The 16,816-nt window shown below is 34.3% G+C and overlaps 1 protein-coding gene across 1 annotated transcript in view; it reads right to left on the bottom strand.

Annotated features, from left to right (window-relative positions):
* Positions 1-1,082: 1,082 nt before the first annotated feature.
* Positions 1,083-16,816, bottom strand: part of ITGA4 (integrin subunit alpha 4) — a 78,014-nt gene continuing 62,280 nt past the window's right edge. Inside the window, exons 17-27 of the mRNA XM_021718954.1 lie at positions 13,721-13,871; positions 12,466-12,561; positions 11,718-11,797; positions 11,257-11,346; positions 8,958-9,048; positions 6,073-6,180; positions 5,072-5,197; positions 4,141-4,260; positions 2,275-2,373; positions 1,741-1,860; positions 1,083-1,258 (exon numbers count right to left, since the gene is read on the bottom strand). Of these exons, the coding sequence (XP_021574629.1) occupies positions 1,160-1,258; positions 1,741-1,860; positions 2,275-2,373; positions 4,141-4,260; positions 5,072-5,197; positions 6,073-6,180; positions 8,958-9,048; positions 11,257-11,346; positions 11,718-11,797; positions 12,466-12,561; positions 13,721-13,871 (1,180 nt within the window). The 3' untranslated portion in view covers positions 1,083-1,159. The remainder of the gene's footprint in view (positions 1,259-1,740; positions 1,861-2,274; positions 2,374-4,140; positions 4,261-5,071; positions 5,198-6,072; positions 6,181-8,957; positions 9,049-11,256; positions 11,347-11,717; positions 11,798-12,465; positions 12,562-13,720; positions 13,872-16,816) is intronic.

Below are 16,816 nucleotides of genomic sequence, written 5' to 3'. Positions count from 1 at the left end.
TATAACCCTGATTAATACTTATATTTGAAAAAAGTAACAGAAAAGAATAACATCCAAGCAAATATTTGTGTAGCTGCTTAATTTTGAACAGTTAATATTTTATATAGGACTCAATATGTATGAAGCATTGAACCCTAACTATTCTTTGCACAGCTTTGCTTTTTAAAAATTATCAGTGAGGTAAAGTCTTCATATTTCTTACATACATCAGTGTATATCGGCTAAAGTGCAGCATTCACAATCTGTTGTTTCAGAATATAAATTAAGTACTGGTTTTTATAAACGAAACATTTGAAGATGGTTTTTAAAAATTTACCTCTGGGTACTCTTAAAAAAGTTGTGTTATAGAAGGACTAGCAGATTTATACTTACATAAACAAATATATTCTTTTTAAAACACACACACACACACAGAGAGAGAGAGAGATCCATAGCTATATAAACCATATTTACCCAGAAGACATTTCATTAAAGCTCAAATCAGTGTATGAATTCAGTCTGAAGTTTGCACATTAGGCCTATAATATTCATCATCTGCTGAATAAAGTGGTTGTTGGAGCAAAGCCCATAGGAAATATATTACAAATAAAGGCCTTTAAAGATAAAATCTGCTTTCAAATGACAGTGGTCCTCTTTCATTCATTAGAAAATGTGGAAACAACCTTTTGAAAAATACTACTAAATATTTTTAAAGAATCTATTTCAAACAAGTCTCAAAGATGTATTTGGAATGAACTACTGCCCATTCAATGGGATTTATTTTACCAAGGTGAGCACATATGGTAGATAATATTTCTCTGATATTTCAAATCCAAGATTTCTCCAATCCAGTTGTTTACTTCTTCAATATGATTTCATTCAGGTATGCTTATTTCAAGATATCTTCAAAGGTTTACTTTTCTTCAACAAATTGAATGCTTTAGTGTTTTTCTACCCATTTAAATGCTGAAAGACTATCTTTGGCTATATTATTACATTTGCAGTTCTCTCTCAAAGAGTAATCATTGCAGATTTTCCCACTGCATTAAGGCATAATATTTTACAAGATTATAAGAGTTCATGAAAGACGTCTGAGCAAAATGTTTTCTTGTAAACAGTGTCTTAAATTCCTTTAGTATATATAACCTGAGTCTGTCTGTGTCCTCTCAATTTGAAAGATTTATTCATCTTTATCGCTTTTGCTGTTGATGTAACTCCAACTGTCTCTTCTGTTTTCTTCTTGTAGGATAGATTTGTATTGTCTTTTAAAAAAGCCGGCCTGAAAATAACATTACATAATCACTAATGTATAGTTATGAATACTCACACCTATCTACTATACTAATTTCAAATATCTAAACAAGTTAACACCAATATTTCTTAAACTGTGCTCCATGTAACACTAATCAGGAAGGCTTTTAACATATGTAATCATTAAAAATTAGTTTGGGACAAACTAAGTTAAAGCAGCATTTTTTTGTTAATACTGGATTTCTCAGTAGTTATATGCTTCACTCTCCAAAACTGACATCTCACATAATATGCAACATTCAAATCTTTTTTAAAGTGAACATCTTTCAGAACAAGTTACCTTTAAGAAGGTATTTTTTTTCTAGACAGACTTTGGTATTAAACTTAAGTGAAACATGAGATCAGTACTTAGCAATTAAAAAATTAACATTAAAATGCTAAAATATTTAAATTTTTGAGAAAATAATAACATTTTGAGTGGTTAAACATTAGTAATTATTAAAAGTTTACCTTCCACATAACATATGAAATCAATAAAAGTACAATAAGTCCAAGTAACAAGCTACTTGAAATAATCACTATGGTGAAATGACGTTTGGGTCTTTGATGATGTAGTCCGTCCAGTAGAACCTACATTAATTAAGCAAAATTTAAAAATAAAAACACACATATTAGTTTAGAAATCATTGAAACCCTTCCATAATCCCCCCAAATAATGACATCTACTCAGCCTATTCTCTTGCTGGATCTAACACAACCCTAGGAAGCTCTGGTAACTATTTAGTAGAAACAGTGAGTGGTAATGGGCTTTATCCATGACTCTCTCATCTAGCTTGTGCTCACTGCTACCAGATTCGCCTCCCTAAAGCTGTGTAATTCCCTCCTGCCAGTCGTGGGAAATGCCAGCTCTCAGTGAAGTATTCAAGGCCCTCCGTGAACTGGTCACACACTACTCTCCTGACTCAGGTACTCAAAGTAATTACAAACACCCTCACAATACTTTTTCCTACAATTTAAATGTACCAGTTAAATGGGAAATCTTACATGTGCAACATTCTCGTCCTTGTTTAGTTCAATAACTTTTGGATTTGGCTTTGAAAAAGCTGTCGCTCTTATCTCAAACTTGAGTGATGAAGTCTCATCCTGTTAATAAAAGAAAGAGTGCCATACCCCAATTTATTTATTGGAGACATATGAATAGAAAATTTTTCTCAGGATCTTTACCTATTATCTAGAGGTTTGCACAATTTAATTTATCTTCCTCAACTTATTTCACCATTTGTAATTAACTATAATGCAATAGTTCCTTTGATTCTAAAGGTGTGACCTTAATTTATACTGCACCATTTCATTGAAACCCTTTTATTTAACATGGCTACTTTGTAGGTAAATCAATTTAATTAATTGTTAGACTACAGTAAGAGTTAAGTTACTAGTTACCAATGTATTTTTTTCCTGGATAGTGAATTTTTATCCCCAAACAAGATTTTCTTCACCTGATAAACACTTCCTCAAATTCATCTTATTTGGGATTCTTTCATTTCTTTCTAAACTAAATACATACAATCTACTTAATATCTTAATACAAAATATGTTACAAATAGTTATAAAACTCAAATATAAAAAAAAAAATCAATGAATGAACTCCTATATAAAGCAGAGACTTTATGACCCAGAATCCATGGAGCTTGGGGATCTGTGGATGTATTTTCCTGGTTTTAAGAACCTGTAGGAGATATTTCCATGTGTACATTTATTGGGAAAGATGAGAATATATTTTTTACGTCAGATTCATAAATTGCAATCTTCATCTAAAGCTAGAACAGTGGTTCTTAACAAGAAGTATTTTGTCACCAAGGAGACAGTCAGCAATGTCTGAAGACATTTTTGAATTTCAACTTGGGAAGTGGTACTACCAGCATTGAGCATATGGATGCTTAGGATGCTGCAAAATATCCTACAATGCACAAGAAAGCCCCTGACAACAAAATTATTTGCGTCAAAATGCCAATTAATCCCCCAGTTGGGAAACCAAGACTTAGAGAGTATGAGAAGGAAAACTGCAAAAGGTTAAATGAATTGCTGATGATAACAGGATTTCATCTTTAGCAGAGGTGAAACTAAAATGGACAGCTTCTCTATGTGTGGCATATCTGCCCCTTGACCACTGTGTGGTAATTTCAAAAATTCCACGTAAAACATAACTTGCCATTTTTCCTTTGGCTTACTATGTACCATGCACTATTACTCAGTGCTTATAAAAATCATCTTATTTAATCTGCAACACACCTGAGATATATTACTTATATTGAACAGGCAAGGACACCAAAAGGCAGAACTCTAGACAAAACTGTTTTATCACAAAACACTCCTCATAAGCATACTCCTTTCTAGGAGGAAGTCCAAGATGTATCTAATTTTTTAATTTGACCTTTCAAAGTTTATTATTTTAAAAGTATATTTTTGTTGTTGTTCATTTTGCCACTGTTGACAAATTTCAATGTTTTAGTTCAAGTTCATGAAAGCCTTTGTTTTACTTCTTGCTTTTTCCATATAGATTTTAAAGATAATTTAAAGCAATTAGAAATAATTTTATGCTTAACTGAAATCTTAAGATAGCCTATTTCTTTGATGTAATCAAAGTTCATAGGCAGTTGGACATGCTTTCTAAAATAAACCTCTTAATTATTCCATAGTCTATTTTAGTCTTAATTATCTGTTTAATTATTAAAGCTGTCACTTAGCCAATGTAAATGGTGGAAGGGATAAATAAAAATCCAGTTTTAGAGTGTTACTTATACCTTCTTAATTTGTTGAATGCCTTTATACCATCCTGTATACATAGGATGATTAGATGTATAGATTTCATATGGGCATACTGTCAAACTTATCAATATATTTTAGACTTACCATTTCTAGAATTGACGGCCGACCTTCCAACTGAACGTGAACACTAGCTTCTTTCCCACTTTCCATTTTCCCAAAATTGCATAAGAAATTTAAACAATGTGGATCATCTTTCATGCAGTACTTGAAAAGAATATAAAAGTGCTATTTTAACATTTTCAATATTTAAAAAATATATTTTAAAATATTTTACATAGAATTAAAAATCTGCTCCATTTACTGGCATTTAGAAAATTATCTTTTTATAAATATGGAATTAAAATCTTCCCTTGATGGAATTTTAAAAATTATCTTGCTTTAAAAAAAACACAAATGTTTATTCTGTGAATTAGAACAGAAACAAAGTATTCCAATTGGAGCATGTATTCTCCTTATTCTTTTTAACATAACCTTCTGGGATATAATTAAAAGCAAGACTCCTGATCAAAGTCTTGCTAAGTTACATGTTCTATGTTTGTTATAAAACTTGGATCACTTGAAGGTGATGATTGCTTCTTCATTTTCTTTTCACAAATTCACTAAGATGAAAAGAATGAAAATTAATCTTATGCCATAAAGGCTGCCCAGGTGAAGATAGCATCTTGGTGTCCTGAAGAGTCTAGAACAATGTCTGGTTGTCAAATAATGGACATTTATTTAGACAAAAGATGAAACTATATGACATATATTTAACCCTGAACCTATCTCAACCTTCCAATCAGGTTTGTTTCTTTTACACAAGAATATGACCTAAAATTGTCTTTCCTTTTATCATGCAAATGACAGCTCAAACCCATTGATCATCATGCTTGTTTCTTCTACACAAGAATATGACCTAAACTCATCTTCCCTCTTATCACTCAACTGACAGCTCAAACTCATTGACTTTTGTTTTTTAAGTGTTTCACTTCTTTGTTGGAAAGCAAGAACTACAATCTGAAAAACTGAAACTTACCAATAGCCTCTTATCAGTCTTGGATAAGAATTGGAATATGCCTTTCAAGGTCTGCATTGTACCCTTTTGCTGCCCTAATGTGCACTCTCTTTGATAATTTTCATAATGGCATTTTCCAGTAGTAGTCTATAAAAATAGAAAGCAAGAATAAGTTTATCTTTTAGCGTTGGTTGGAAAGAAAAACAACATGGTTCTAAAAGTTCTAACTGCTTATCTTTTCTAAAATATATCAAGTAACTCTGAAATTGTGAAAATATTTTTCAATAGATTTATTCAAGGGAGATTCTCTGTGGCAAAAACACACACAAAATCCCAACAAGATTATAGAGGGTTACACATGGTTCCTAAGCTGATTAAATTGGTCTTAACCCTACACGTGAAAAATGATATTTTAACACTAGCATGAAATTCAATATTCCTTTGGCTTTATACACAAAGCAATATGTTAAAGCATGGTCTATCTAAATCCAGAATTTAAATCAGATTCTTAAAAAATCAAATATCAAACCTACTTATAGATTTGTTGATAGCTTATCTTGAAACTGGGAAGGTAAAAACAGTTTTGAGAGACTCACCAGCACAAGAGTATCAGTTCTTAAAGTAGTGATTTGAATATTGCTTCCTTTAAAACCAGGCTCTAAATACTGATCTTTTGACAGTGGCTTCAAGCTTTATGGAGAATTCTACCAACTAAATTACTTACATAGATCATATCACAAAGAAAATGTATCCTAGAATAATTATTCAATGGAGATGGTAAGTCCTGTTATTTTGTAAGTCAAATGTAAAGATTCTACTGAAATTTTGCAGTTCTAATAAAATGTATAATATTCAAAGTATAACTCTATACATGCGTGGTGAATTCATAGCTTAGAATGAATGTGACTGAAATAGTAACATCTCCATTTTAGCAATATTACTTGAATAAAGGATTGGTTTGCATTTATTTTGATATTTAAGATATACCTAATAAGGGTCAGGTAGAAGAAACACATTTTTACCTGGACATCCAAAATGTTGAACAGCTTATCGGTTTGGGGGACAAAAGAATTTGGTACCATTATTTCCACACTAACATTTGGAGCCATGCTAGTCCCAGTGTTGATAACCTGACAATAAAGAAAATTTTTTTAGATTTTAAATGTTTTTCATAAATGTATCAATATCAATGAACTTTTAGGCAATTGCATATACTGTATGCAACATTCATAGTGGTGGAGTTTTGTGGTTGGCAGCCACCCAACAAAGACAGACATAATATCTATAGTCAGAATTTTTAAGGTTTGCTAACAATTTCAAACTCTAGTCATTAGTTCTAGCCCTCTTGTCTTGGTATTGTTTAGATCAAGAAGTTCAGGCTGATGATTTATTGGAGAAAGTCTTAAGAAAGAGACATAACATACATTTATATGTTACATAATGTATTTTAAAAACATGATCAATTGGTTCTTATAACTATCTCATGGGGTGGGCCAACATTTTACTATTTACCAGCTAGAGAAAATGCTAAGAAGTGTTAGTTGAAAGTTAAAAAGTAACAAGAGTTAAGACCCAAACTCAGGTATTCTAATTCTAAATTGCATGAAGTTATCACAAAATCACTCTGTGCTGAGAAGAGAATCAGCAGCAGTAACTAAATAAAAATGTATTTGAATTCAAATATGCGGATGCTTTCAGAAAGACAGAAAAGAGTATGTTACTGGGTTTTAGAGAAAACACAGCAGGTTTTTAATAACACTTTTCAAAAATTCATAAGAAGATGATAGATTTGGGGATTGCATGTCCCTAAATAATGAGACTAGGCCAAAATATTGCCTACTGAGATGCTTAACTATAAAACCAATACAATAAGTCAGAAAAGAGATGTGCCCCAACACATAAATAAAAAAGGATGACTTGCAGACCTGCAGTCATCTTTTGAATGCATATGACATAGATGAAGAGAGTATCTGTAAGTTTGAGACAGCTGGTAATTGCTAAGACGTAAGTAAGAGCACAGGGCAGTTGCAGAAGGAAATGTCATTCTGTTGACAGATACCCAGCAGCACCCAGTACTATAGATAAAGTCTTCTGGAGGCAGTAACTGATCAATCTAAATTACAATTATGCTTTATTCCTGTTTGCCTAATAAGATATCCCCAAGAACACCTACATACAAGGGGGGACCCCAACACCCCAGAATTTATTTATCAAAAATTGTGTATTCTTACATGTTTAAACTTCAGTCACCTCCAAAGAATCCTCCATTTGATGCAATATATCTATCGAGACACTATTTCTACTGCTCAAAACAGTTTTTGAACTCATCAATTTTGATGCCTTTTAGTGCTTCTGCCATTTTTTGTTTTACCTCTTCCATATCAGCAAATCATTTCCCTTTGAGGACTTTTATTCATTGGGAAAACAAAAGAGTTGCGTGGGGTGAGATTGTGTGAATAGGGATGGTGGGGCATGGGGTTTATGCTGTTTTTGGTCAAAAACTGCTGAACACTCAGTGTTGTGTGTGCAGGTGTGCTTATAAATCACCCATCATGAAATAGGCAAATGTGCTGAGAGAATCTCAAAAAGGAAATTCACTGAAGCTGAATGCAGCCTCTCACACGATGCTAGCTGGTAAACTGATGTCGATGGGTTCCTGTAACACTTACCTAGTGGGGAAAGTCTGTACTACAAAGAACTTGCCCTCCAAAATACAATTCTGTTTTTTTGGGGTCCCCCTCATACTTGGACAGGACACAGCAAGCCTATATACTCTAAGTTTCTCCAGTCCCAGTCACTCCACTGTAAGTTAATTAGAAAGACTTGTTAACTATTAAACTAATAAATAAGAATTGTCATTCTAGAGTCCCGCTGGTTTCTGTTTTAGTTCAGAAAAGTACAAACCCACATTAGGTTCTGATGAGAGCGTTTCTTGGAGCTTTAAAGTGCAGGGCTAAAATTTTCAATACTGGCAGTTTTTCTTTTTTGAGAAACTTGTCCATGGCAGGTTTTTCTGCCATGAATCTTCCTTTTTCCTTCTTGCTAATAAATTCTGTTTTAAAACTTAAAAAATAAGATAACATTTTCATAGTAGTATATACTAGTATAACAAAAACTGGAGAATACCTACATCAATAGGATTTTAAGGCCATACTTCTACAGATCTGGGGCAGGGCCCAGGAATTTGCATTTTGAATACATACCCCTCATGATGCTAATGCACATTTTGAAAAGCCTTACAAGATATAACCTAATCTAAGACATCTTTTGGTTCAAAATATAGTTTTTGTGGAAATTATTGAATTTACTCATCATCAACATCTGTGATGCAACAAAAATTTGACAGCAAAAATGTTTAAAAAATTTAAATTTATGTCTACTAATCAACACTTCTGGATAATGACAGTATTCTTTACTTTTTAAAGGATTGTTTAATAATTGATAAAGTACTTGTCAAAGGTCATAAACCTATGGCTTAAAAGGCTGACCAGTTTGTCCTTAAATGGAGATGGGCAAAGTAAGAGTTTCCTTTAGGGTTTTTTATGAAGCTTGACTCAAGAAAGGATTTCACTGATTTGCACCGAAAGATACTTTCTGTTGGCTCATTCTGTTTTCTGTATGCATCTCTCATGAATATCTTTGCCTGTTTCAGGCTTTATCTCTGATCCTGCATGCTTTTCCCCACCTGTCCCATAAGGAGGTATGGACTCGAGCACCAGGGACAAGACAAGTGGGAGGAAAGAGGAAGAAGCCTGAGAGGCAGGCGTACTAGTGCTGCAGCCCCTACCAGCCAGCCATGGTCGGCAGAGACTGAGGGACGTCTTAAGTATTTGAAGTCCGCTGGAGAAATGCATCAGTTACATCCTTTAAGGTTGTTATCAACATCAGTAAAATTAACTTTTCTTACATGGAAAGTGAAGTTCATTTTCTCTTCCATGCATGTTTCAGCCTCATTTTCATCATTTGATCCATATACAAACGAAGTTGGGTTTACAAACCTGATAGAAACAGATTCAAATTTAATTAACTGATTCATTCAGTGAGGTTATAAACAGGCTTTCTCTATAGATTGATTTATGGCATATTTACAGAATAACATGGAATACTTTTGGCTTTCTGGTCAGATGTATGTTTTGTTGAAAAAGCAATGCAATCAGAAGGCCATGTGCTCTGACCTGAGTGGCAATATCTGGTCTTACCCTTTTCTTGCCTTCTCTAATACTCTATCTGGTTCATTCTGCTGACCATTCTCTTTCACACCTAAATGACTCATGTAAAATTGACAAATATGGGATAAAGCCTCAGCTTTTCCCCAGGGCTCACGTATGTCATTTATTTCCATCTCACTATTCCTGCAGGCCATTGGTAATGAAACCCAAGTCTGTGGAAAAATGTAAACACATATAAGTATGATAATTTTTTAAATTAGGGTGCAAGGTAGTCACTTTATTTTTTCCTGAGATTAGACATTTTTTTTTTTTTACCCACAGTGAACTTTAAGAAATATGTTCCTAGAGAAATCCCTGCTCCACAAGTTGTTCATATTTGGCAGCTAATATTAGGTAGTACCAAACTGGAAACCCATTAAACAGGAAAGAAATTAGATTTAGGCAGTTTAAACAGTTGTAGAGCATTCCTTATCCAAAATAACGAGATGTGAATAGTAGAAAGATAGGAGGGTACTCATAAGAAACTCCAGGAGGGGAAGCAAGATAAACATTCAAAACTAGGAAGCATGTAGTCAACTTTTATTTGCTTACCCACTGACTCTCTAGGTCAGGGGTCCTCAAACTTTTAAAACGGGGCCAGTTCACTGTCCCTCAGACCGTTGGAGGGGCGGACTATAGTTTAAAAAAAAAAACTATGAACAAATTCCTATGCACACTGCACATATCTTATTTTGAAGTGAAAAAACAAAACGGGAACAAATACAATATGTAAAATGAAGAACAAGTAAAGTTAAATCAACAAACTTACCAGTATTTCAGTGGGAACTATGGGCCTGCTGTTGGCTAATGAGATGGTCAATGTCCGGTTCCATATTTGTCATTGCTAGTCGTAACAAGTTAAGGCAGCAAAAACACCCGGCAGGCCAGATAAATGTCCTCGGCGGGCCGCATGTGGCCCACGGGCCGTAGTTTGAGGACCCCTGCTCTAGGTCCTCCTCGCTTGTGAATGACCTCCTTTTTTCCCTGTATTTTTCTTTAATCTCCCAGACTTGAAACTCAGTTCCAATAGTTTTAAATACTGACATTTTATGTTTATATAATTGTGTACCACCATTATGGGTGGCTAAATGACTGGGGGATGGTTTACACGCAGAGCAACAAAAGAAAAGCTCATCTGTTTATTTGTTCTGTTTCTCTTCTGTTGCTTTATAAATATCATTTATTTATTTTTGTAGAGACAGAGTCTGGCTATGTTACCCAGGCTGATCTCGAATTCCTAGCCTCAAGAAATCCTCCTGCCGCTGCCTCCCAAAGTACTAGGATTATAGGCGTAAGTCACTATACCTGGCCTATAAATGTAGTTTTAAACAAATATTAATAGTGTGAATAACTTCCAGTGAAATCACTGAATTTTCTTCAGCCCCCACTTAAGTTTTTCTCCATGCATCTCCTGTTTGAGTCAGAGGAGGATCTACTCAGTCATTGTGAGGAAGCAATGACTGCTGGGAGCGGCACTGTGGGACTTGGTGATCTCATAGGTATAAAGAGTAGATAAGGGATACGTTACAGTTGGATTTCAAATATCTCAATCCATTTGCACATAGGAAGATGTAGGTTTGTAGAGTGGGGAACTGGCCAAGCTCACACTCTACAGACCTACATCTCTGAACTTCACACTTGGTGTGGGCATTGAGTATATTTGTGCAAACTGCACATTGCATAACTCCTAGTGCCCATGGATTACACGGTGCACCACTGAAAGGCTGAATGTAGCCTGATAGATTACTGGGGCTTTTCCAACAAGACTCTCCATATGGACATGAGTTTGATGTAGGATCAGTGATGATGATAGAGTGGCTTAAAATAATGAACAGCAAAACAAGGGACTGCAACACTTAGGTAATTGTTAAATGATAAAAACAGTGCAGTCTTCTTTGGATTTTAATAAAGTTTGAAAATGGTTTTGTCATTAATGTAAGAAGCTCTGGAACTGAAAATCAGCTCTAGACTTTACAGGGAGCCTCTATGACTACTTACCCATGAGCAGTTAGCACAACTTCATACTTCAGAGGTATTGCTACGGTCACTCTGTTTTGTTTTAGATTGTCCATTTTTCCTTCATTTTCACTACACAAATAGAAAACATCTTGTTAGAATCCATCAAGCACAAAATCATCTTCTTCAGAGAGGACTAATTACATACTATGTAACCTTAGAGATGTGTTGAGATAACTCTTTTTGGGTAGTAGGAATAAAAGCAGATGTAGTAAGAATAACTTTTTAGGATAAGGTTGGCAGAAATTTGAGCTCATTATTTAAACTGTTATTTGCTTCTAATGCTAGATAGAAGGTGTTTGTTTTTAAAAAGAGCATATAAGAGAAGTTTTCTCCTATAGACAACTAGTAGCATACAGTTTCATGGTTCTCCTAAAATCCCCCCTCAAAATACAGAGGTACATTTCCTCTAGTACAGTTATTTTTGTCATAATAAAACACACCAGGAGGCATGTACTGTGATATTGAGGTCCTCTTCTGCTCTGCTGAGTGAGCTTGCATCTAGGAGAAAGCTCAAATCTATCTGTAAAACAGAGAACAGGAAAGTCCATTCAAAAATAATGACCTAAAATACATTTTTTAAAATCTGAATTTTAATTTTTTTAAGAGTTTATGTTCTATGTAATATAGAACTGAACCTATTCTAGAGACAGGCAACGTGTCAGATGGTGATATGATACAGGAAATTTGTTGGTTTTGCGATCATTTTGAAGCACACACAATTCCACAAGTAACATTCAGAGACAAAGCCTTCTTTGAATGTGAAGACAGGGAGATCCAGACTGACAAAATTAGAAATGCTTTAACAACTCGAGTGAGGACTTTTGGCAAAACACCTTTTTGTATAGCAGAGGTAACATGCCTGGCAGACAGGACCACCTAGGGTAGGGTGGGGATAGGTGTTGAGGAAGGGTGAGTAGGGGGAGTAGAATTCTGACTGACACATTCACATGCCCATCTCGACATAAAAATGCTGCCTCCGGTCCCCCTGCTTTGAAACAGTGTACATTGCCAAGAATATAAACACAAAGCTCAAAGACATCAAGCCCAGTTTTATTTAATCACTTTGCCTACATACTCTCTCTCTCTCTCTCTCTCTCTCATATATATATATATATATGTATTTGCATGAACAAAAAGATTAAAAAAATTCATGTTGGTGAACAAAAACCGTAACTGCAAAATGCTCACCCTTGAGAGATGATCCACATATATATAGCCAATGTTGCAGTCAAGTTTTACCATGCCAGAGTTGTCTGTGACTTCACAATTTACTTGTTTCTCTTCCTAAAAGGAAAATGAAATAATTGGTTTAGGTAGGAAGGGAGTAAAAAGTTTGTGACATATGTCTAAGGATGATTTATTGAAAAGAATATCATCCCAGAAGTATTTCCTTTCTTAGAAAATGATTTTATGTTTACCTTTTGGATAAATAGAAATATAAATAACATAAATGTGTGTGTATATGTATATTCTAATATTTATGTAATATCTTCCAAAATTTCCTGGACTTGTAGCTTTCTTACATATTGGTATATTCCCTATTTAATCCAAAAATCATGAGGCAAGGAATCCAAAATTCCATATTTCAATGGCTGTCTTCTGTCTGGAATGTGAGAGTGTGCTTAAGGTATTTGATCACAATAACTGTAATCTCAATAAGTGTAATGTGGGTACAATTGCAATAGATATATTTTTAAAATATATTCCCTGTTTTCCCTCTTACTTTTGCATATAAGCTCCCATGCTGTAGAGAAAGAAGGTATTAGATATTTGTGAGAGGTCAAAAGCCTCTCTTAAACACCTTGGTGTGAAGGGATTGGTCCTTGGATAAAAAATGGGTAAAATCATTAAGGTTAAATATCAAAGAAGGAAGTGAGTGAGGTTTTTCTCTTTGAACCTCAGCCTCACTAATATCTTGCTGGTGGGTCTGAGTGTTCATGACTGAGGCACAGTGGTAAGAAAAGGTCTCCAAGTACTCTAGGCTCTTGTGGGAAAAGAGAAACTTCAATTTTGAAATCGTGAAGGACTTCTGGTTCTGATGTTCCTTTGGGACCAAAGCTGAGAATGTGAACTTAAAATGAAAAGTAGTAACTCTGGGAGACCAGCACGGAGGACTGATGTCACTTGTGCTAGGACCGAAATCAAGTACTTAGTGGTCCCACCAGGAGGCATGTGCCAGCTGTGGCAGTGGGAACATGGCAGTGCCCAAGCAACCCTCTCCTGCTCCAGGCACTAGAAAGCTGGAAGCTGATGCATTTGGACTTGAGACCCACAGACTCATCATTCTGAGCCAAGGCATGGAGGAAGGCTCAAAAGAACTAGGGGCATGTGTGCTAAGTCTAAATATTGACTTAAGCCCCAAATCGAAGTGAATCCTACCACTTTAGAAAAAAACAAGCAAAATACTAAGTGGTATCATGCTATCATGGTTGAAAGTACTCACCAAGTCTAAAATTTTAGTGAAGTAAAGACCCGTGGGGAGTTTGACATGCAGAGTCGTTCCATACGCATCATCCCCAGCATTAAACAAGGATACGTTCAACATTAACGTTTTCATACTCCCAACAGCAAGGTAGGTTTTATTTTCATGTGGCCTAAAGATTAATTAATATTATTTAATTCTTGTTTAGAATATAAAATCCTCTCTCTCAGTATACAAGTATATATAATTTAAACTGAACATAAAATATAGACAATCATGGGAATAACCTCATACAAGCAGATTTAAACCCATATTAAAAGGAACTCTTAATTTTTTATGTTTTCAGTAAATGAGTCACCTATTACCCAAGAAAAGTTTGTTTTTTTATTAGTTATAATTAAACTAGTGTCTAGTCTATTTCATTTCTTTTCTGCTTACCTTCCTGCTTCTGGAATTTTAACATTTTTCTCATTGTTTCACAATGTTTACTGAAGGCAAAGCATTTTCTTTTCTTTCTTTCAAGCCTAACATAGGCATTGCACTAGCTGCCCAAACCAAAAAAGAAAAAATGGGGGGAGATGGGAGAAAAGGAGAATGAAAGGATAGAAGAAATGTTTGGTAGAAGTGAGCAAGACAGGAGGAAGAACTACTATACCCACCAGGAAGCGGGTGGCATTCAAGTCTGTTGGACTAGAATTAATTTATGAGGCAGCTGGACACCTCCACCAATAACTAGGCCAAATTAAAGACAGAATTGCAGAGATGTTTTATCCTACTGTGTATTGCAAAGTATAGACTGCTGCAAATCCAGACATGTGCATGAGTTCAAGTCCTGGCACTGCCAGCAGTTCTTTGGGGTGGGGATGTCACTGACCATTTCTAAACCTCAGTCATCCTATCTATAAAAACAATATTCACTACTATTCAGTGAATATTTAGGTCATGCCCACTTCATATAGTTCTTAGAACATTTTAAATATGAAGAATATGAGGTATAATAAACTTATTCAAACGCCACAGCTAGAATGTTCTAAAGTCTCAAGGTAATTGCAAATTTCTACACAGCCCATTCTCTTTCTCAATGAGAAGTTTAGAATAGCTAAACACTAAGGAAAACTTTGTTAAAGAATGTTATGATATTATTAACTTTACCCAAAGAAGAAATTCTTAGATACCTCTTAGTTTAAAATTTGGAAAAATTAGTACAGACTAGAAAGAAATATGGCCCAAAGAAAAACATCATGTGAGGATAGTCATAACCATAAAAAGGATAAACATTCACCTAACACTGAAAAATTTTTAAAGTTTCTTCAATAATGCTTAAATTGTGTCACTCTCACCAACATTTGTATAAAAGATCAGTGTTTGGGTAAACTATCTCTGGAAATACTAAACACACATTATTTAGGCACTTAGTAGTTATTTGTGAATTGATTAAAGGCAAAAGGGATGTAAGGATGGAGTTTAAGAAAACATTTCAAAATTTCTGCTTTAAAGCATTTAGAGAGGACACATGAATGACTGACTATTACTGAAAGTTGTACAACAAATCAGGCACTAACACATCAGTATGTTCTGCGTTTCCTTAAAGCTATTCCTCTGCTGTTAACATCTCTCTTCACACATCGGGCTACCTATACTTGTTCTTCAAGATTTAGCATAAATGTCATTTTTAGTTGTTCTTCTAGCCAACTGCCTTTATCCTGCACTGTTTTCCTAATAACAAGGCTAAGGTGGTGGCTTCTTCCTCTCCCAAAACACACTGAGCATTTCTGTAATAATACATTTTCACAATGTCAAGTCCCTATCTGGTTTCTCTCAACTCTAAGCTCTCCTGGAGAGAAGATGCTAGATCATGATTAACACTGTTTTCTCAGAGTCTAAAACACAGTATTAAAAAATATTCATGGGTATGTATGTGTCTGTATCAAACAAAGAAGTGCTGGGCAATACAGAAGAAACATGTCAGAAAAACTGGAGAAATTATTGGGTAAGTTATTGACTGTTAAAAGTTCATGAAATCATCAATATACATTCTGTCAAATTATAGCCCTATAGCCATGTTTGTTTTTCTATGTACACAAATTACAAATGTTTAATTAAAAAAGTAAATATCTAGCACTACCACATTATTGTGATCTGTAACCCCACCCCACAAGCCTAACATTTTAATGGAGATAAGCCTATTGAACTGACATATAAATTAATGGCATCATCATATGACTACGACAAAAATCAATACTGGAAAAGTGGTATGGTTTTTTAGAAATTATTAATCCTTTTGAACCTCAAAATATGCAAACAAAATTGTGATTTTTGGACATACTGCCCCACTTTTATTACTCTAATAATATAACTCTAAGAAACTGGATGGGCCACTTAATGTTTAAGTTCTTCTCTTATTCCAACTCACTTAAACCTACTTATCAAAGTATAATAGATGTATAGAAAAATGAAAATATCTTAAATGTACAGCTCATTAATTTTTATAAACTGAACATATGCATGGAAATAGCAACCTGATCAAGATAAAAAAATATTTATCAGAACCACAGAAAAGCTTTTTGAACTCCCTTACTTTCCCCACTCACTCTCTTGATTTTTAATAATGTAAACCGGCTTTGCCTAGTTTTATATCTTATATAAATGGGATCATATAGTATGATATCTTTGGTTATCTATTCTTTTCTGTGGCTTCTTTTACACAAAATTTTGTGAGGTTAATATATTGGTACATATAATTGTAACATGTTTATTATTGATTCATATATTCCATTTTTAAAATATGCCACATTTTATTTATCCATCCAATTAGCCATGGAAATTTTGACAATTTTCATTTTGGAGCTATTCTAACTTTTTAATGATCATGTACATGTACTCCTGTTGGGGAGATACGCATCTATATCTGTCTTTATATATTTACTTTATGTATATCTACCTAGGAGCAGATTTATTTTTTTAAAAACTCAGAATCCCTTAAAATCTCAGAATCTTGGCTTATTTTGGCAATCAACCTAAGTTATATTGAGAAACTATATTTAAATAACAAAACATCCTACAAGGAACTATTTTTAAAGCAAGCATATAATAGAGCAGAGGTCAGTAAATTACTTC

The sequence above is a fragment of the Carlito syrichta genome, unplaced genomic scaffold (genome assembly GCF_000164805.1).
Source record: "Carlito syrichta isolate Samal-C Ts95f unplaced genomic scaffold, Tarsius_syrichta-2.0.1 Scaffold314030, whole genome shotgun sequence".
NCBI classification, from domain to species: Eukaryota; Metazoa; Chordata; class Mammalia; order Primates; family Tarsiidae; genus Carlito; species Carlito syrichta.
The sequence above is the reverse complement of the archived record's forward strand: the minus strand, read 5'-3'. Positions and strand labels throughout refer to the sequence as shown.